The sequence below is a fragment of the Centropristis striata genome, chromosome 4 (genome assembly GCF_030273125.1).
Source record: "Centropristis striata isolate RG_2023a ecotype Rhode Island chromosome 4, C.striata_1.0, whole genome shotgun sequence".
NCBI classification, from domain to species: Eukaryota; Metazoa; Chordata; class Actinopteri; order Perciformes; family Serranidae; genus Centropristis; species Centropristis striata.
The window spans coordinates 39,496,286-39,519,592 of record NC_081520.1 but is presented as its reverse complement, the minus strand read 5'-3'; the positions used below and the strand labels follow the sequence as shown (position 1 = coordinate 39,519,592).

Genomic DNA, 23,307 nt, shown 5'->3' with positions numbered 1-23,307 from the left:
ACATATATGACATGCTGTAACTCACCTGTACCACACCGGTGCACGAATCAAGGAAGATGCACCCTTTGGGTTCCTTGGAGATCTTTTCATCTTTGTAGAAGTTCATGATGTAAGAGTTATCTGTTAGCTGGGTGAGCTGGAAATATCTCCTCTTGAATGACTGCAAAGACAGAATAAAAAATGAAAATTAATTCACCAGGTTTAAGGGCAAAGTCATAGATCACTAATTGGTTGGATTAAGCTTATGTAATAAAAAATGACCCCAAAACATAAAAAAGTAATTGAGAAATATCCGCTAAAGTACAAATTGTAATATAGATGGTGATATTGATATAATAATACTTCACCTTTACAAACTAATTGTGGGTAAAATTTCATCAAGTGGAGTCATAATTACAGTTCAAACTATTTTTTTTCCTTTCTTTTTTTACATTTTTTACCAGTTTGGACAACGAGGTGTAACATGCTCTGCACTTTATATATTTATATAATTACAGTATTGTTTTAATGCATACAATGGCACTAAATTGATGGTACAGTGAATGAATGACATGAATATACTAAGTGCTGAGAGAATGACAATGTATCTTTTCTATTTACTATTTATTGAGATGAGATGATAAGAATGTATCTTGTTATTTACTATTTATTATGCTTTTTTTATGAGTCCAGTACCTGAGTGCATTGAATTTGGTTGTATTTCTGTGCAATGAAAAATAAAAATCTAATCTAATCTAATGAAAACAGGGGGACATCTGAGGATAAGGGTGAAAAAAAGGCAGTAAAAGTGTGTGTGTGTGTGTGTGTGTGTGTGTGTGTGTGTGTGTGTGTGTGTGCTTGTGCATGAAAAGGGAGAGCACCAGACATTTCCTCACCCGAACAGTGATGCTATTGTTGACGGTGCTGTTAAAGTTCCCTTTGTAGAGCCAGCCTGAGCGAAACACACCGATCCCTCCTCCTCCACCACCTCCTCCCCCTCCTCCTTTGGACGAGGACAGGGAGGTGGTATCCTGTAAATCACAAACATTAGATACATTAACTTTCCATTCATCACTCTGACACAGAAGAGGAGCAGATGATCAATAGAGAAAAGGAGACTTTCTAAGACTCGCTGTGTCTTAGGACGACTATTTGTCAGTCAAATTATGTCTGTAAACAACGTAATGAGCTAACCGCCCCTTGCAAAGTATATTTTAACAGCTTTAAGGCAACAGTAAACTAATTTAAAACAGGATGTGTCCAGTATGTAATGCGTTCCTTCTAAAAGCCATTACTGACCTCATCCTTGTCAATGTCCTCGTGGTCAATCTCAAAAGAATGGGATGGCAGCTTCTCTGCTTTGTACAGTTTCCTATAGAGGCACAGGGAAAGAAAAATGTGGAATTCTGATAATGAATCATATCGACTGAAAGAGAAAATGATTTCAGGGATTTAATTAGTCCACTCTATTTGAGTGCTGCAAATGAGTGTGGGTGGCTGACTCTGCTCCATCGTTCTCCGTCAGGAGTCGACAATAGCCGGTCCTCGCTCCATCACCGCTCCACTGATTTCACTGGCTGACCCTTCTTTGTGTGCGAGCCATGGGATGAAATGCCTTTGTGTGTGTGTGCCCTGAGCTGCAGACAGCTCGGCTGCAGTCTGCGGAGGGTAACGCTGGAACCACCCTCCGCTAAAAGTCACACAGTCGTAAAAAGCTGTCTGAAAAAATCCTCTTAAAGGGGGGACTATGTTTAGAAGATTTCTGGTGATTGTGGGCTGGCCGCTGACACAGGAATGCTAATATTGGCCTGCACAGATGAATAACGCTCCACTCAATCACAGTAGTGACAGCCACACATATATACAGTAGCTGTAGATTCCCATTGTGTTACGGCATCCCTGGTGGATTTCAACGTGCAACTTAAGCTTTCAGTTCATGGTCGGTTAGCTTGTCAGCCTTATAAACAAACAATCCAACAGTGGTGTTTGTGCTTTTATGCCAATTCCACAGCTGCAAAGAGACAACTAAAGTTATGGTATGATTGTGCTCTAACTTATGTTTAAGCTGCACTTTATAGTTCAATCTGGATGTCAGGTCAGAGGTCATGTGAACTGACGGAAAGAATACAGTGGCAACCCAAGGGACAGAGCGGGGACATTCCTGCGGTTGAGAGCTGTAACTCTGGGTCAGTCTCACTGGGACTGACAAAACTCCACTTGACTGACAGACAGCCTGATTTAAATAAATGTCTGACTGACTGACTGACTGACTGACTGGGTGTTTGATCGGACGACAGACGTTTAAAAAAGGGACTGATGGAGCACTAAGAGTTAACATTTGTGCGATTGGAATTTCCTCCTCTTTGACTTGTTTCTCACTCAACACCAGCCAGCATCTTGTTCTTGTTAATGACCTCCCACTAAAAAATGACCCACCTTCACTAAACCCCTTAAATAAAGCAGCTTGACTGAATTTTAAAACCCAAATCTATTTTGCATGAAGACACAACCAGTCATTCATCATAAACTTTGTGAATATCTAGGTTTTCCCTCTTATAGTGCAGAAAAAACGGGTTTATTTATTTAGTTTTGCTAAACTGCATAGGTGTCAACATGATTTAAATAAATGTCTGACTGACTGACTGACTGACTGGCTGACTGGGTGTTTGATCGGACGGCAGACATTTAAAAAAGGGACTGATGGAGCACTAAGAGTTAACATTATATAACATATTGGAATTTCCTCCTCTTTGACTTGTTTCTCACTCAACACCAGCCAGCATCTTGTTCTTGTTAATGACCTCCCACTTCAGTGTAACAAATTGTGGTTATGCTTGATGTTCGCAGCTACTTCTGGCTCTGGTTGTTCGTGAGTGGAAAAAAAAAATCCAGCATGTTTTTAATCAAGTCAGAAGGTCAAACAAATCGGAATCCATATTTTGTTACACTTCCAAATCATCAAACATTTAATGTAGCGGCTGAAACAACTTTACATTAGAAAATATGCTTTATGGCAGGTTATTGTTATAATGAGAACCTACAGGGCTGATTAACATACTTATTATGATTTAGAGTTTAGGTACTAATCCTATAAAAGTACTTTTTCAATGCTTTACTATGAGAAAAACAAACATTTAATTGATCAGAGCACGAGTAAACACGATTATAAATCTGATCAATGGCAGCTTTCTAGAATTAAAAATAGACATTGACCGATTTCAGCTCCAACAGCCATATATATACATAATCAATCCCAATCCACCAATAAAAAGAAGACTGAGGACTGACTGATTGCAAGTCATGAATCTTTCTAACTGCGGGGAGAGAGTGTATTTTTGGAGTAATGGGTGTTTGTCTTCAGGATAACAGGCTGTCGGAGAAATGGGCTTATAGTCCAATGGGACATTGTTCAGACTATTGTGGTTTTGGAATAATACGCTGTTGGAAGAATGGCACGGAATCCAAAAATCAAAGTGTAACAATGGTTTTGTGCCGGACTAATTTTTGACTGAGCGTAGTGGCATCCTGGTGTCTCCACTGGATGACAGAAAGTCTTTATGCTTGAGCAAATGATGAGGATACTGTGTTTATTTATTTTGATTTTTTTACACTGGTTGTCATTTTGTGTTGTTGTTCTTTTCCTTGTGTTGTTGTTTCTTTTCCTTGTGTTGTCGTTTCTTTTCCTTGTGTTGTTGTTTCTTTTCCTTTCATATGTATGTGTGCGTGTGTTTGGGTATGTATGCAAATGTGGGCGCGTGTATGTATGTATGTATGTATAATTTCGCTGTATAGGTAAATTATATTTATGTTTTTGTAATACAAGACATGTTTAGGCAAGGATGTTAACTAGTCATATTTAAGGAGAGGGGGTTGGAGTTTATAAGTTTTACTTCTTCTCACTCCTTTTCGAATATGTATTCTGTCATGTTAAATGTTTTGTCCGACTCTTTTTTTATTTATTATTATTTGTTTTCATATTCGAAATAAACTTAAATCAAATCAAAATCAAAAAGCAAGCAGTAGTCTGCTGACCCAGGCTAGTGGTTTCCCAATGCTTCCAGTCTTTATGCTAAGCTAAGCTAAGCTAACCATCTGCTGGCTGTAGCATCCTATCGACCAGTTGTGGAAGAAATATTCAGATCCTTTACTTCAGTCAAAGTACTGATACCACACTACAAAATTAACCCACTACAAGTAAACCCACTCAAATTGTGATACATATTCCAAATATACTATAAGATTATTTTCATTGATGCATTTATGAAAGCAGCATTTTGCCGAAGTCAAGTCAAGAGCTAATTTTAACGACTCAATATACCATTTTTGTTGTCTCAACTTTCTGTATGGACCACTTTTCCAAAGGGTAAAAAATGACCCACCTTCACTAAACCCCTTAAATAAAGCAGCTTGATTGAATTTTAAAACCCAAATCTATTTTGCATGAAGACACAACCAGTCATTCATTATACACTTTGTGAATATCTAGGTTTTCCCTCTTATAGTGCATAAAAAACAGGTTTATTTATTTAGTTTTGCTAAACTGCATAGGTGTCAACATCATTTTTTTAGCAAGCATGAGTGCATATGTTCATGTGTCTTGTGGTGTGAAAATAATTTTATAGCTGCCTGGTCAAAAATGACCACTAAGACAAGATTTGTACCCTGTTGGTGTACAGCTTTCATGGAAATATGTACAAAAGTTTTAGTTTTTCTCATGTTGGGGTCATTCTATGAAAAGTCATCGAACTTCAAGTTGAAAAAAGATTTTTAAGAGGGTTTCTTATGCTGTTTAACATAGTGGCGGGTCCTTTTTAAAAAAATGTGTAATCATTTTAAATCGATCATGGCTTTTATAATAAATCTTGACCTGTAGAGTAACTAAAGCTGTCAGCTAAATGTAATGGAGTAAAAAGTTCAGTATTTGTCTTAAAAAAAGTAATGGAGTAGTAGTATAAAGTTACATTAAATGGAAATATTCAAGCACAAAAACCCTTAAAATTGTGCTTAAGTACAGTACTTGAGTAAATGTACTTAGTTACATTCTACCACTGATATATATATATATATATATATACACTGCAAAAAAGCCAACTTGTATTTTTTGGCCTAAAACAGTGATTTAAGTTGGAAAAACTTGGAAATATAAATTATTGACATTTAGGGCAATAATGTAAGTTAGCACAACAAAGGAAGCCAGTTGTCTGCTCAAAAACAAGTTGGTGAGTTGTTGTTACTTATATCTTTAAGTTGGGGTTCACAACAAGGTACAATAGTTCTGATAACTCTTATTTCTTTGTTGTGAAATGCTGGAAAGCGGTGAAATTCGGTCATTAGCAAAAGCTAGCGGCTAACTGATGCTAGCGGCTAACTGATGCTAGCGGCGCTGCTTGCTACAGCTACAAGAGTAGCCATTAGCGTATCAATGCTAACTCAAAATTGTGGTCACAACATTAGCTGACATTTCATAGCGCCGTTACAATCGTGTTGAGTTGACAAAAATCTGAATTCAGAGTTGAGCAAACTCAAAAACAAATCTTAAAATATTTAGTTTTAGTTTTATTTAGTAGAAATTTTATCGAAGTTTGTTGCCTTGAAATTTTGATTTCACCCAACTTTTCTTTTTGTGCAGTGTACATATCTGACCATACAGATATGTAAGCGGTAGCCTGTCTTCTATCGTCTCATCTATCTATCCCCAAGAAAGTGAAGTGTATTTCCCCAAATGATGAACTATTCCATTAAAATCTATAGCAGATTTTTCAGTCATGTCCAGGTGTATTACCTGGGCAGCAGGCGGTAGTCTCCAGCGTAGTCGTCATACTTGAACTGGACCACATTCAGCTCAGAGTTGTAATACTTACAGGCCTGGAGGAGAGGAGGGAGATTAAGTTGAATATGATTAAATATTAACTTCACAAAATTATGGCCTTTCTGTGAGACCTGGGGCAGCCGGAACGAACGTCTGCAGACAATGAAGAAAAGCTAGAGTACAGCCAGACATGGGCTCTCCTGAGGCCAAGTTACTGATGTGCAGGCTGGGATTCATCATTAGAGTATCTAAATAATAAAAAGGAACTGAATTAAGACTTTATCCCCAAGGAATCTGCAAATAAAGATATTTTAATGTCTTAATAGATTCCTTGTCTGTCTCAGGGGTTGAAATAGTGCTCTCATAGGGTGCTCTCACTGTAAGTTATCACTGTCTGTCTGTCTCCCACACACACACACACACACACACACACACACACACACACACACACACACACACACGATCACAAAGGCAGTTTCACATCCTCTTGTTGAACGCCATGTCCCTGTTTTCTTTATTCTGTTGTTTATTAAGATCTCAATCTTTTGTTAACAATGTCACAAATTATAAACAGACCAAACATATTATCAGCTACGACATCAATCTCAGAAAGGATAACACACACACACACACACACACAGAAAGAAGTCAGACACACACACTTCTCTCCAGCGAGCTGTGACAGTACTGTCTGGGGAGTTTCCGTCTACTCAGGCCTCATTTCAGATCGACCAGCCAGGCTAAGCAGAGAAATAATATCTCATAGCCCCAGCCTACACACACGCACACACACACGGGCAAATAAACATCAAGGTATGCACACACATCTGGTTTATTTTAGAGGCATGGTGAAATTGCTCCACCGGTATCAGGATGTCCTATAATAAGAACAGGCTAAACTGACAAACCTAACCACCACCAACTGAAACCTTTTTCTTTCCAAACCACAGCACCTTCAGTTAAGTCCTGTGCAAACAAGGATACATGTGGGCAAACACAGACACACACACACACACACACACACACACACACACACACACACACACACACACACACACACACACACACACCCCTCACCTGTCCGACCAGCAGACATTCAGCCTGTAGTTCTGCTCCCTCAGGAACAGTCGACTTGAGAGTACGTTTCTCCTGAGGCACAGTGGATACCTGGAGGCAAAAAAAGACAGGGAAGGGACATGACAAAAGGTTTGTGTCATGGTGTGATGAGCCAAAGGAAAATACGACTGATTGGCATGTTGGAAAACGCTTTTCATAGCCTTTATCAAAACACCAAATGAGGGAATATCTGTTGGAAGATTGGTGCTCATCCCAAGAATCCACAACAAAGAGCATTTAAACTGTTCAGGAGACTCCAACACACTACTTTATGTTGTCCTTTCTTCTTCAACTTCTCACCATTATATTATAACTTTATTTATAATCATTATCTGTGTAATAGGAACTTTATATAAAAAAATCATGTGCAATAATTCATTCATTGCAATATTATAAAGCTTTATAATAAGGTCCTTAATAACCATTAATTAACAAGTAATAAGGCATTGTTCTTGCTTTAGATCCGGTAGTTGCAAAAAGCATAGTTAACTTATAGTTAACTTATAATAGATGAGCAATAAAGTATATTTTAATATCAATAAGCAAACAAAATAAGATTAATAAAGGCATGGCAAAGACATAATGGGTGGGTCATGGGTGTTTGTAATGCCATTATTAACACTTATATAAGCTTATAAACACACAATAATGTTGATAAGCATCTTGTAAGGACTTACAAGGGCCTTATTACTTGTTAATTAATGGTTATTACAAGGACCTTAATATAAAGCGTTACCCAATAATGTTATCTATATATACGTGTGTGTGTGTGTGTGTGTGTGTGTGTGTGTGTGTCTGTGTGTGTGTACATATCCCTATTTACTAAACCAAATTTCTATTTTATTCTATTTGTACATATCTTTATTTACTTAATACTTATATTGTTGTATACTTAGTGTAGCATGCTTTTTAAAAACAGTTTTATCTTTACTTATTTATCTACAGAATCATTTTCTATCCTATTCTTATACAGCAGCAACTGGATCAATAAAGTATTTCTGATTCTAATTCTGATTCTGATTCATCTGCATATTTAACTGCAGATAATCACAGCAACAGACCATACAGTTAGCTTGCTAGTCTTGCTGGTAAACCTTAAACAGAATACAAACATTTAAATGTGAATAATGGAAATACTGTTTTGTTTTATATCCAAAGTATAGAGCCATTATGATAATCCACAGTTTCCATATATACTGCATGAAACACTGTACTTGGACCCACTTTGTCCATCATAGCAACATGACTGGAGCAATGTCAGCCAGTCCACCACTTGGTCCAGGAAAGAAACGATAGGATGGATCTCAATTACATTTTGCACAGATATTCATGGAGCCCAGGGGACGTCTTCTAATCATTTTTATGATCCCATAACCTTTTATTTAGTGCCACCAGCAGATCAAAATTTCACTTTGTCCAATGCTTTGCCTAATGAATAAATATCTGCCAAACTAAGGATATTCCCATCAGCTTCAGCTGCACTTTGTGTTTATATCTAATGAGCAAATGTTAGTATGCTAACACGCTGATATTAAACATTATACCTGCTGAACATGAGCATTCAATCGCTGTCATTGTGAGCTTATTAGCATGCTGATGTTAGCATTAGCCATGCAGCCTCACTGAGCCGCTAACATGCCAGTGAACTTTCACTATTGTTTTTATTTCTCAGGACTCCTTGTCATGCTTTATTACTTCCAACTCAAGAGAGATGATTTAAGAGCAAATTGATGTAATATTCAGTTTCATTCTTTATCCTATAATGGTTTCTGGCCAGCTATATTGTAATGGAAATTAATAATTCAAGAAAAATCTCATATATATATATATATATATATATATATATATATACACAGGCCAAAAGTTTGGACACACCTTCTCATTCAATGCGTTTCCTTTATTTTCATGACTATTGACATTGTAAATTCATCAAAACTATAAATGAACACATGTGGAATTATGTACTTAACAAAAAAGTGTGAAATAACTGAAAACATGTCTTATATTCTAGTAAGCAAAGGGTGGTTACTTTGAGGAATCTAAAATACAAGACATGTTTTCAGTTATTTCACACTTTTTTTGTTAAGTACATAATTCCATATGTGTTCATTAATAGTTTTGATGCCTTCAGTGAGAATCTACAATGCAAATAGTCATGAAAATAAAGAAAAACGCATTGAATGAGAAGGTGTGTCCAAACTTTTGGCCTGTACTGTATATAATATATATATATATATATGTATAGACTCTCGTTCTCTACACTGATAAGACCCACAACTAATAACTTAACCAATGAATCATGCGTCTTTAATTAAAATGTATATTTTATGATCTGTGAAACAGAGACTAAACATTCAATGCTTATTCATACTCGAAAAAGAAATATTCTTCCAAGTGATCTTGCAGAATGGGGATGAAAACAAGTCAGCACTAAAGATCTTTGAGTCAGAGACAGACTTTGATTTATACAACCCAATCAGCTGGCTGGAGCGCTGAGCTCACTAACCAACTGGCAGAGAAACACATCTAGTAAATGCCTTTTGTGCATTAGCAATACTCTGCCAAGCCACTTTCACTTACAATTATGGAAATTGGCTGTAGGCTGCAGAGACAAAGAAAATCAGAGGAGATTGTGCTGTAGCCAGACAAGAGCTGGGAACCAGCAGAGTCAGGCATTAAAGCTACAACTCTGCAACTCCACAAGCAAACAGTTCCCTTTACCACAAGCAGCCAAATAGGTCATCTTAATGTGCAGTGGATCTGCGTCTGCAGAAACATATTAGCACGGCAATTAAAGTACTAATGAACAAAGAGCTAAAGGGAGCCGGAGAGAATAAATTGTTGACTGTAATGAAAAGACCACAACGCTCAACATGCATGATTAGTGTGGATAAGTGTGAAACGCTGGAGTGGAGAGAAGATGTCACGTGTTGCATTTTGAACAACAATGTGTCACTGTCAAATTAAGAACTGATGAGACGCCCTGTGACCAAAATCACCATTTAATATGTATCACACTATATTTACTGTCTGCCAAGAGACATTTATGCATGATACAGTGCCCATGGCAGGTATACTGCTTTCTGCTAACAATCCCACAATGCATGATAAAAAAATATGAAAATTACTTTCATGCTTCTCTACACAGGTCAACCTGGATTCACATTTAAACTGAAAACATGCTTGGGTAACACTTTACAATAACCATCTAAGTGATGTTTATAGATGGTTTATAAACCAATTATTAACCATTTACAAAATTCTATGTATATTTAATCTTTAAATATTTTCAAACAATTTCTTAAAGGTATAAGAACCATTTTGAAATCATTTACATGCTTAATATGGTGTTAAAAATGTTATAATGAGTGCAAAACTATTAATAAACTAATAATTATAATGTAATTGTTTGTTTATGGCAAAGTAACTATCAATTTACATTAATATACCATCTATTAAAAAAATTAATTATAGTTCAACATTAATACATTTTCTATTTACCATTCTAAATGGCCTATATACGGTTTATAAATGATGATTAAACATTAATAAACTATCTGTTTACCATCTATAAATGATCTATTTACCATCTATAAATGATGGTTATTGTAAAGTGTTACCCATTCTTGTTTACTGCAATAAAGCTAGAGGAGGCAGTTTTCTGGAAAAGGCAAAAAAAATTAAATAAAAATTAAAGTATAATATACAGCCCTCCTCCTTCATCTTTCCTGTACCAATCATGATTGTGATCCTGGTGCTGTTACATAATACGTAATTCAGTGAGAATTACCGCCCTGTTTCCTTTGCAAACTTGTGGGCCTATAAATAAACCCCACAAGTCTAGTAAGATTTAACGCTCTAGCTAGCTACAATAAACATGAACATGAATTATCTGAAGTAATAAAGCTTGGGCATTAGCAGCATTTCCTCTCCATCTCTGTGTGTTAATAATGGTAATAATGAGTTTATAAACTACATTACTATGTGTTATACATACATATATATAAATATTATTGTTATATAACTGAATATAGTAAATTAACATAGGGAGAAGGGATTTAATAAGCTTTGGCTTCTTCCCACTCCTTTTGAACACAAATAAGTGTTGAGTCTTATTGTCGTTTCATTTGTGTTGTTGTCTTGTATTTTTTGTTGTTCGTTTGTTTTTAAATGTTCATCTTTTATTTTGTGTTCAAATAAATTCTCAATGAATAAATCAATCAAAAAAACGCTTCACAGAAACAGACACTCGTTTCATTGCATTTATTATCAGACTCTTTTAGACTCTCTCTTTGATAAGTCTGTCTTCCTTTTCGGGGTTGTTTTGCAGTGCAGGCAGTTGGTGCCAATGCTGGAATAGCATCCTTTTTTGCAGGATTTTCAGTCATTAAATCAGACTTTCACCTTTTGAAGCGAGGTGCATGCAAATCTGCTTTTTCATAACAACCAAGAGAAACACCCTCTCTCTCAAAAAAATCACCTTTGATTGGCTAAAGTCTCTGATCACAGGCTAGAATTCCTAAAGCCTGAAAAGTCTAGAAGTCTAGCTGTTACTACTTACTTACTATGATATGTGAAAGGTTCCCATGGAATTTTTGCACAATGATCACAGCGTTAACCACTGAACTATCAGTTGGGACCTGATAGTTCAGTGGTTAACGCTGCGTCATGGCCTCAGCCCTGCACCACCACACACTTACTGAGAAATCATTGTCGGGAAATAGGAGCAGCTCTCTGAGGGGGTCTTCCTTCAACTCGTCCCCCAGTTCAGAGATGACAGTCTCATAGTCAAGAGGATCGATCAGCTTCGGCTTCTCCTGCTGCAAATGGAAACACAAACAGACTTTGATCAGGAATCACTTATTGTTGGTTATCAAACCTCAGTACAAAATGATAAAATGCAACAAGATGCTAGTATTGAAAGCTGGCATTGAATGCTTGATCAAATTAATTCAATGAAGAGTAACATTTACTAATATGATACTACATTCTGTTCTCTTTTGGTAACTAAAACATGTTTCTATTTACCAAAAAATTGTTTAAGCATCTGCTCTGTAATTCTGGTATTGTATTGGCACAGATATAGAACAAATGATACACCAGGCTGTAGCTTCTTACAGCACAAAGCTTTTATTAAAAGCAGTATGCATGACAGACACGTTCATGACATTTCCTGTGTCTTGCCATGACATCAGTCGTACCTAAAAATGAATCATAGAGGAAGTAGCACTACAGCTGAAGTGAGGCTGTGACACACCACACCTAAAAATACTAACTGTATGTGGATCTGTTTCAGATGAACTTGATGAAGTATTATATGGTACAGGTGGGGTTTTTTAGTATCCGCTCAAGGCCTGTTCTTACAACCCCGTTTTACAGGGTCAGTATATAAAACCACCAAACTAGAACTTATAAAATGAGAATGCATCTCAGACAAAACCATCCATTGCACACTAACTCTCTTTTCTCAATGAGATTTGAAGCTACACTACCGGTCAAAAGTTTTAGAACACCCCAATTTTTCCAGTTTTTTATTGAAATTCAAGCAGTTCAAGTCAAATGAACAGCTTGAAAGGGTACGAAGGTAAGTGGTGAACTGCCAGAGGTAAATAAAAAAAGGTAAGCTTAACCAAAACTGAAAAATAATGTACATTTCAGAATTATACAAGTAGGCCTTTTTTCAGGGAACAAGAAGTGGGTTAACAACTTAACTCTATGGAGTCTTGGGCTATTTTGTCCATTTTTGAATTCTTTTCATGTCTTTGTAAGTCATTTTGTGTCTTTTTTTGGTCATTTTGTGTCTTTTTTTAGTCATTTTGTATCTTTTGGTGTCTTTTTTGTCATTTTGTAGTCATTTTGTATCTTTTGGTGTCTTTGTTGTCATTTTGTGTCTTTTTTTGGTCATTTTGTGTCTTTCTTTAGTCCTTTAGTCCAACATAAAATGTGATTTTGAATCTTTTTTTTACTTTCAAAACACTATCATACTCAATAAAGAACTTTAAATGTTGCAAATGTGCACAAATTTTGACCAGTAGTGTATGTTGAAGGATTATGTAACGGGCCAATGAGTCACACGAAAGACAACATTTTAAACATGTGTTTTACAGATCGAGGGCCGTTCTAAATGCCTTGTGTCATTGAGAGAACAGTAACAGAGCAGCAAAGCGAGAGCTGGAGCAGGCTGTGGTGAGGAAGGCAGAGGAAGTAATGATCTCTGGTTTGATTCACACGGCGCAGACCGGAGCTTCTACCCACCACAGCTACCTTTACAGTCAGAACAGGCCTCTTGGAGCACAACCAACAGCCAGCACAAAGAAAGAAAAGAGCAAGAATATAACTCAGCTGAAGGTGATCCATGTTCCAGGAAAGCCATCTGTTTCAGTACAGTGCCACCCTTACTGTATGCTGGTCATGTTTAAACTCATGCAGTATTAAAAACCAGCATGCTGATTTACAATGTTGAAGTTATTTATACTCCTCACATCAAGTTTTATTTTCTAGTTCTTTGTTCCGTGTGAAACTTGCAAAGCGGTATTACACGTTGTTGTTGGGTTTTTTTCAGTTATACCTACATTGATTCATTAATTAGCCAAAACATATTGTCAACAATCATCATTGTTGATTAATCAATTGTTTTAATTTGGCAATAATGCAAATATGCACACATTTAACTTGTAAAATGTGAAGATATGCTTATGCCCGATTTAAAAACACTGTAAATGTAAAATATCTTGAAGTTTTGGATTATTTGACTGATAAAACAAGGTGTGTGTATTAAGGGCTGCAGCTGACAAATATTTTCATGATCAATTAATCTGGAGATTACTGTTTTCATTGATCGATAAATTGCTTGGTCTATAAAATGTCAGAATACAGTGAAAAATGTCCATGGCGATGTTTTTAATGTCTTGTTTTGTCAGACCAAAACCCAGATATATTCAGTTTAAAATGACAGAAAACAGGCAAAAGCAGAAAAAAAATAATCAAAATTTGAGATAAACAATTTTGAGTTTGATCAACTTTTTCAAGTAATTGATTATCAAAAATAGTTGGCGAATATTTTCTAGTCGCCTCTCCTGTTAGTCAACTAATAATAATAATAATAATAATAATAATACATTTCATTTGTAATGCACTTTACATTACAGGAAATCTCAAAGTGCTACAGGTTAAAAATATAACAGTCTAATCATAAAAAGGATTTAAAAAAAAAGGGGGGGGGGGGCAGCTAAAAACAGAAAAACATACATACATAATCTAAAAACCATCTAGATGGGAGGAACCAAAGGTTTTGCTAAAAAGGAATGTTTTTAGTCCTTTTTTTTTTTTTTTTAATGTAGGTGTCAACTTGAATTCTGAGAAACTATGAAGGGAATTTTTTTACTTTTCTTTCTGACATCTCATAGACAAAGTATGAATCAATAAAGAAAATCATCATTAGTTGTAGCCCTAATTACAAATAGTAAACCAGAAGCGTATCAACACAACATGATGGTAGTCATCAGATAAATGACTTGATATTCAAACAGATGAATGAAGGAGGAAAGCAACAGGCAGGTGAGTAGGTTAAGTTTGAGGTTTCCATCTGCGTGTTGTGACTCTGCTCTGACCCATGTGATGTCAGTGTAAATGTTTGAGGGGAAAGTCTCTGGCTCTCCCCTTCACACGCTTTAAACTGACAGTCACTGTGGCATTAACTGTTCTACATGCACGTCATTAACAGACACATTGTTTAGTCTGTCAGCCTGTTTCCTGTCACAGAGCCGAGCTCAATGCAGTGTAACAAACAAATCTTTTAAAAAATGAGGAAATGAAATACACAAAAATCATAAAACACATTGTATCCTACTGTGGTCTATAATCATTAAAGTTGTATGAATCACAATTCTGACAATGATTGACAGTCATAGTAAAATAAAGCCATGGGATAGCCAATAAATATTATTTTGAGATGCATAAATGTCACTTGTAACAACTAGAAGGAACAATAAAAGATATGCAAATACATACAATGCTCAGCCGGGCAAAATCCGATCGCACTCGTTTGCTCTTTATTTTTCTCCTGAAGGTGATTTTGCTCCTGAAGCTCATTTCGAGCAGAATCCAGTTTAAGTGTGTACGATATTACACACACACAAAAAGCAGCAGAACGTCCACAATCTAAACTGTTGAAGCTGAATATAAGCGAACTAAACAAAACGCACACTGCAGGCATGTGCCCTATCAGAAGCAGAACTAACACTGAGAGGGTTTGAGAGTTTGTGTCAGTGCACGTGGATGTAGAGGAAGTTCATGTTTGATGTCCAACACACATGTATGCAACCACACACACACACACACACACACACACACACTCACACTGAAAATCCCCAGCAAACAAGAAAACCAACCAACCAGGTGCTCCGGTTTCTACACATCATCAGTATCTATCACTTTCTGACAGACGAAGACGATATGAGACATTATCTGGGCTGGACAAATAAAGGGTAACAGCTTAGAGACAATCATGTTTTTACACTCTACATTACTAACTGTACAGCTTTCTACAGTTACACACGTGCTATCATGTGCCCACACACACTGAAAGACAAACTCTCAGCATCTTATCTTCCTCTGCCCAAATGTATCAGACGGCACCGTCAGCAAACAAACATACACACATGATCTAGCATGCAAACCATCAACTTCCTGTTCTAACCTGTCCTCTTACTGTACATGACACTGTCTGCAAGATGTAAATGTAAAAATATCACATGCAAAATAAAAGCTGCTCTACAACGTATTCACTGTTGTGTGTTTAGATAAATGCACACAACATAAATCATTCAGAAAACATTTAAATCTTTATCTATCTGTACACACACATACCCACTTCCTCCAGATTTAATAAGCAGAACAGAGATCTGAACAAGAGGAAACAACTACTGGTGATGTGTCAAACTGTTATACCTGTTTTAACACTTTATAAAAACATTATGAGGCGCCACCATCAGGCGGTTTGGGATCACTAATGGATCTGTAGAGAAATGCATGTGCTGCATTACCCAACTTTAAAGGATCAATTCACCCATATAGAACCATATAAGTGATACATATTGTATCACTTAATGCACCTCTAGTGGTGAAGACATGCAGATGGTTTTTGCACACATTTTGCATTAAGGAATTTGAGTTAATGCTGCTCCACAATGCAATGGGTTTGAGTGGAATTTGTGGCTCTCAAAGTATAGGAAAAAAAAAAATCAATATCTCTTTCTAGAACCAGGACACCACTGTCAACTGACTGATATAGGGATTATTTCTTTGGTAGAAAGTAGTTCCTATTGTGTTCACAGTGTGTTTACAGCAATGTCTGTGGATTATCTAGATTCTAGACAATGGGATGAAGTTTCTAGAAAGACATATGAATGTATTTTTTCAATGCTGTGAGCACTCCGAATAAAATCCTGATCCTGTGAATGCAGATGCAGAAAGAAGCTAGTATAGACATGGGTGTACAAATTAAACCTGTCAATGAGCCGAACCACGACTTTGTGCACCGTCACACCCCTGCTTTATAGGATTTGGGACTTTTTTTTTTTTTCCAAAGAAAAAAACACAATTTTTTTTTGTTATTTTCCATATAATAAATATGACTTGCGTCAGTTGACATCTGTTGGTTGGTGAAGTGAAGAGAACTGACGGACAATTTTGAGGTTAAAGTGCAAAAACTGTTTCACATGCAGTGGAAATGACAAAATGTGTGAAATGCAAGCAACTTCTGTCATTGATTTTAACAACACTACACTATGTCTCTTAACGGCATCAGCAATATTCATAAGAGTGAAGCAACAACCTGCAGGTCCACCAGGACAAGATATTTCTGAGAAAATCATTAATCTTAATCTACTATATGTTTTCCTAACTTAATAAGCGTTAATAACTCTTTGATGTTTTGCATCTGAGACAGTGAATCATAATTAGGCTCTTAGCTCTGCACTGCTTCAAACCCATTTAACGTCTGCAGCTCGACCTCCTCTCCTCTTCTTTCACTTTTTTCCTCCCTCCCTCCATCCATCCATCCTCTGTTCTGCAGCTGCCTCAGCTGGCTCCGTCCCTCCCTCTCTCATCCCCTCCTCTCTATCTCTCTCTTTCGTTTTCCTCATTTCATCAAACATCCACAGCAGCGCACTCCTTTATTTCTTCTCCCTTTGATTCTCCCTCTGTTTCGTCCCTGATCCCTTGTTCGCACCCTATTAAACATCCCTTTTAACATCTCTCCTTCAGTCCCCTGCTCCTCTGGTTCTCTCCCCTCCCTCTTAGCAGGGGTGAGATAGAGTGGGTGTTGATGTTGGTAAACTACAGCTGTGTGGCGCGCACAAATACAGCACTAGACTGGTGGCTCACAGCGTGGCTTTCCTCCAGAATAACTGTGAACAAGAGAGTGAGACAGAGGAGGGGAAAAGAAGAAGAGCAGGATGAATCAGGTTCAGTTGAGAAATGATTAAGACGGAGATGGAAAAGGGGTACAACTCTTTGCACGGTATGCACACAAGCTGGCCTGTGTCATCCTCAGCCAGATTTAAGGGCTTATCATTCTGTTAAAGGAAAGATGAGAGGAAAGTGTGACAAAAACAGAGAGTGGGGGAGTTTGGAAGATGAGAAAGAGTGTGAAAGATTGATAGGGAGTATGGTCGAGACACAGGGACAGCTGGGACAGCAGAGAGGAGAAACCAGACAGAAGTCATCTGCTTTATATCATTAGAGAAATGCAAGGTCTGCAAAGAGAAACAGCAGGACGAATGGGGATGCAGACTTCTGAGAGAAGTCACTCCTCTGATGAAATACACTGCTCTACACTTTTGAATTTCAAGTGTTGAGTTAGTGGTGTTTTTCCAGCTTTCTTGCCTTCTTCCAAAACACACACCACACAGTTTTTGTGGTGGCTGTCTACTTAAGACCTCTATTTCAGTCTGTCCGTCAGCTGTGTGAGGGTCCTTCCACAAACAAAATAACAGGCCGTCGTTCTGCAGTGAACAGACCAAAAATTCCAGAAAAGCATATATCTTGTCATCGACCAATTAGCCAATCTGCAGTGTTAGGAAATGCCACTCGAGACGTCGACACCAGAGAGGATTGACAGTGTCCAAAGAGAGACCGGAGGATTTGCATTCTTTCCCTGACCACAGTGTCAGTGACAGGGTGACAGAGGGTCAAGCTCAGAGAGATGGATGGAGGTAAATGTGGTGTACTGCATATCTGACAGCTTTGGGACAACAACTTGTATAGCATGTTTTATTTACTGATTGATTGATTGATTGTCGTTATTTCGAGCATGCAAGCAAGTAAAAAAACAACAGCAAAAAACAAGTTTAAATATTAATAGATGAATAAATAAAAAACAAAACAAAAAAAGCAAAAAAAAATTGAGAAAACAGACACTTTCTGCAAGCTCGAAAGGGAGTAGAAAGAAGTAAAAAAAACTTAGAGTCCTATCCTTTAACAGGTCTCTATATCTATATACATATACATATACATATACATATTTATGTTCATCCCTTTCCCTTAACACCCAACCAATTGGGTGAAATAAATTGACCAACCAATTTATTGAACATACTAGATAATAGGTAGACATCTGAGGGTCAGTTTTGAATGGGTTGCATTAATTTCTTCTACTTCCTCAAAAGGAAAATAACTTTAAAGATGCAGTGTGTAGGATTTAGTGACATCTAGAGGTAAGGTTGCAGACTGCATCCAACTGAATACCCCTCCACCAAACCCTCCCTTTCCAAGCATGTCGGAGAACCTACCGTGGCCTTCAGGTAATGTAAAAACACAAAAGGTCCTCTCTAGAGGCAGTTTGTCGATTCTGGAGGACCTGCTCCCTGTGTAGATATAAAGGGCTCATTCTAAGCTTATGAAAACTCAATGATTCTTAGTTTCAGGTGATTATACAGTAATGAAAACATAATTACGAATGTGATATTCAATTTCTACCAACATGCTCCCTCTAAATCTGCACACTGCTCCTTTAACTAGATCGTTAAAGCTGCATTTGACCTTTTCCCAGGGTTCAATACGCCGACCTTTACTATTCTCTGTCTGCATGCTGCCACTTGGTTATATTATACATTATCACAGGATATTCTTTCTTTATGCAGATGACACACAGCTGTACCTTTTCGCTTATATTCAGCAACATGACTCCCTATATGATGTCACAAAATCTTTTGAGACTTGACAAATTTGGCCTGGACACCTGTTTGAATCACACGTTTGATTGCTGTCTTTAAGCATGAAACTGTGCTCCAAGAACCGACTGTCATCTTTGTTTTTTTAGTTTTAGCACCAATCTCTTTCAAGATCAGCAAAGAGTTAGTGCTCTAGTTTCTAGTGCAGCCTGGCCTGAATATATCAGCACATTCTATTATACTTACAGTGCAAAAATCAGCAAGCAAACATGACTCTGCAGTGTAAACTATTATGACTCCAGTTAGCCAGAGAGACCAGAAAAACAGGCACCAAAAGGTTTATGGAGGGAAGGAAAGAAAGGGGAAACAGAAGGGGCGACTCTAAAGATCCCACCCTGCCAGAACTCGAACATTTTTTCCACTGGGCTTACAGAAACCAGGGTCTTTCTGGGAATAAAAAAATCTGGCCAACTCCAGTGGATACAGATACCAAACAGATGTAGCGAATGTACTGAAAAGAAAAAGTCAGTGAGGAGAAACACACATGTGCTTTTAAGTAATTCATTCATCGCTTGCTTCATCCAGACACTCATTCAATCACTCAAGTCAAATAACTTCCATCCACCATTTTATTCACGTTCCTGTTTGAATTTCTATTTTTGCCATCTTCTCTGTTGCCCATATGCACAGCAAGCAGATTTTTCCCACAGAAACTAGATTCCTGATGTCTGACCCCACCATCCCCCCCTCTATCCTCCTCCCTCCATTTTCCGCCCTTCTGCCTCTCAGCTGTGAGGGGAAATAACCAGACCCCAATCATTGATGATACATCATCCTCAGCCACAGAGAAAAAGAAAGAGGTGGTAAAAAAACAAAAAAAGGGAAACTTGACCAGGAAAGGCAGAGATGTAGAGAAAACAAAGGCGAATGCCAAAATTATTAAAAGAAAGTTTATACACGTGGCGAAAAAATATTTTACAGTTTGGCTCACAGCGTCCATCCATCATTGCAAGTAAAATACACCCTCACATGCACACAACACTCTACCTGCCCACACATGCATTAGGTAGAAAGGCTGAGTTAATGGGGCGCTGGAGGTGCAGCAGTAGTGCTGGTTACCATTACAATGATGGTCAGAGGTGAGGTGGTAGTGGTGTAGCCTTCTAAGGTGGGAGTTGCAGCATCCAATGACATCTGGTCCTGTCGTGAACACATGTGACCGCAGTCGGCCCCGCCCACTGAGCGGAGGAGCAGGACCACACTGGCCGAACAACCCATAATCCAGCCCGGTCCCGTCCAGCAGTGTCGGCTTCACCTAAACTGAAGGTTCCTGCAGTCAACCTGTATGCCGATGACACAGTCCAGTTCAGTCCAGTCCAGTCAGCCCCTGGTCCAGCCAGTGGTGCTGTGCTCTGTTCAAGCGCAGTAGGATAACTGAGACTCCATCCTACTCTGTCTTGCTTCACTTCAAGCAGTTCTGCACTGCAAGCTTTCTGTTTCTGTCCTGCACTGCTCGACTCCAGTCTCCAGCTCCTAATGTTGCTGTTGCAGAGCTGACACACTGGCAGCCTTACATGGCTCTCCCTCTCTCTCTTTCCCTCTCTCTCTCTCTTCCTCTAACACACACACACACACACACACACACACACACTGACTGCAGCTGTGCACGGTTCAGCCCAGCCCAGCTCACCCAACAAATCACGATCTGCAATAGTTGTCAGCTGACCAGAACCAGCTGCTGCATGCACGCACACACACATAGAGAAGTCTACATAATTTTTCAGATTTTCATTCTGCAGCACTCTCCTTCACCATTTTTCTCCCAATCACACCAGTCCTTTCAAGTCCTGCAAGCTGTGTTGCGGTTTTTTACACTGAAGACAGCACGGAAAGTGCAGACATTCTGTCCCACACTCTGATTTGGTTAAATAAACTGTTGCTTTTTAAGAGAAAGACTAATTTATGCATATGCATGTGTTTGCTACAGTAAATTCAGCCTAATGTTCCAGAGTGGAGGTTGGCAGACGGTGTGTGTGCAGCTCTAGGGAGAGTGTCGGGGAGTGGTGAGAGAGGCTATTGAACAGAAAGTGGATGGAAAGTGGGGAGTGGGCGGCTTTTCAGATGAAGCGTGCATGTGGAGTTTCAGGACTAGAGCGAACATGTGAAATTCCTGTGACTTTGGTTCAGCACAAAGACAGGCAACAGGACACTGACTAGGTTAAATAAAACATATATACAATTCCATTACATCAGTTGTGATGTCCCTGAATGCAAGCGACAATCACTTTAACCACCCTAATTGTTCTCATGTCACCATAAACATCTGGTCCTGCTTTTTTCTTCATGTTCCATTTTCACTGTGTGTGGCTAAAGAAACAAAGAAATGTGCATTCTGAGAAGAAATGGTTTTCACATGTCTCATCATAAAATTCCCCTTTTTCTTCCTTGCAAGTCTTACTTGGTTGTCCAAGACATATATATTTGTGAAGAACATGGATGTAGCACCACTTTTGTCACCCAAAAGTTTCTGAAGAGACGCCTTGAAGCCTGGAACTTCTCTGTCAGTCACTGTAATTTAATTTGGTAAATGGGGGGGGGGGGGGGGGGGGGTGGAGCAAGACAGGGCCCACAAGCACAGGGAAAAACCAAATGTGACAGGCTGAGACAACTGTCAATCCATCACACAGTGCCCAGAGCATATTGCTCCTGTCAATTGGACAATGGTTGTCAAATTACCGCCATGACACACATTAGAGGAAGAGAAGATAACTAAAATTAAAATGAACTATTTAATAATTCATTGACTCTAAAAATTCAACATACTGAGTGGGCATAAACTTCATCAGGGTTGCCTGAGGACAAGGTAAAAATGTATAAACATAGTTAACTGAGCCTGATTTTTTCATGTGGACCTTTTTGTAGGTGGCTAAAATTTGTTTTGCTGCTGTCCTCGTCCTCAGGAGTTCATTGCTTAACTTCAATAGTGGTTCTCCTGCTTGCTAATACACTGACTATGTGTAAGTACCTCATACGAGCCCACTCTAAATAATCCTAACTATCCCTTTAAGCTAAATAAACAATCTAAACACAGATTGGAATGGCTGAAAAAAAAAAACAGTATCACAATGAGGAAAACATGGCTTTTCTATTAGCAAATGATAAGTTGATACTTTAGAGATAAATGGTTTTCACATGACAACGGCAAATTAAATTACGTATTTTTGGAGGCCAACCCAGAAGTGAGCATCTCCATGAGGGTCTTTTGAGAATTCGCCTATGGGATTTTTGCATTGGATTCTGGATCATTGCAGAAAATAAGCTCTGTGGCAAACACGTTTCTGATGCTCACTTGTTTTGTTCAGCAGGATAATCTTCACAAAAGAACACCACTTTTATGATGTTTGACGTGTTAATGCAGCCGACAGAGGTCAAAAGCTAACGTTACGCTATAGCGAACTACACCACAGTCATATGACTTTAAAGTCACCACTGTTATGCTTCAGACGCTCTCTGACAAGCTAACCAGCAGTTTTGACAAACTCGTGAAACTGTAGCTTAATAAATTGCGTATTAACCTAATCTACAATCTACAAGAGTTTGCAAGAGCACGGACTAGTGAGAGAGTTCCCATCAGTTTTAGGTGTAATGACGTTTAATATCCACCACAACCACTGTCGTCTCATTTTAGCCACTTAGCGTTAGCAAACGCCTTTTTAGGACAGGTTAAAACATTAAAATTCACACGTGGGGGTATTTACTAACATATTTTACGTCGTACAACAAAATGTGAACATCTCTTAAGCTTCCGTTAACCGCATTTCAGGCTTTTAACCAAAAACCCATCCAAAGTCCTCATTGAGTTTGAGAGAGTAGACCCCAGGGCGCTAACATGCTAACTTCCTTCCTGGTTTCAGAACTCATTCCTGTGGTGTCCGATACAAGTGCATGAAGAGAGGTGGCTGAAACAATGAACAATAGAAATAAACACAAAGTGAGACATTGCAGAAACAGCTAATTACCCATTGGGTCATTTGAGGCCATGTTTTCCATTTCAACTATAATACAAAATGATTTAGCTTGACTTTTACGCATTTGTTTCAAAGGATGTTGGTAGATCTGTAATCAAGTGACACAATGTATAGGCAATGACATTTGCAGAGTCTCAGCTCCCTGCAGAGAGTAGGAGGTAGCCATGGTGATGTTGTTAGGTCATGATTAAGGTCATTAGTG

At 38.2% G+C, this 23,307-nt stretch overlaps 1 protein-coding gene across 5 annotated transcripts in view; it reads right to left on the bottom strand.

Moving 5' to 3' along the window:
• Positions 1–23,307, bottom strand: part of dock10 (dedicator of cytokinesis 10) — a 106,989-nt gene that overhangs the window by 56,969 nt on the left and 26,713 nt on the right. For 2 of the 5 annotated variants that reach the window (XM_059330683.1, XM_059330684.1), the window contains exons 1-7: positions 20,197–20,442; positions 11,605–11,724; positions 6,866–6,955; positions 5,762–5,844; positions 1,279–1,351; positions 876–1,010; positions 26–160 (exon numbers count right to left, since the gene is read on the bottom strand). In XM_059330683.1, the coding sequence (XP_059186666.1) occupies positions 26–160; positions 876–1,010; positions 1,279–1,351; positions 5,762–5,844; positions 6,866–6,955; positions 11,605–11,724; positions 20,197–20,355 (795 nt within the window). In that variant the 5' untranslated portion in view covers positions 20,356–20,442. Of the gene's footprint in view, positions 1–25; positions 161–875; positions 1,011–1,278; positions 1,352–5,761; positions 5,845–6,865; positions 6,956–11,604; positions 11,725–14,914; positions 15,161–20,196; positions 20,444–23,307 lie in introns of those variants that run through there. The other 3 variants (XM_059330680.1, XM_059330682.1, XM_059330681.1) reach the window with 3 other exon arrangements.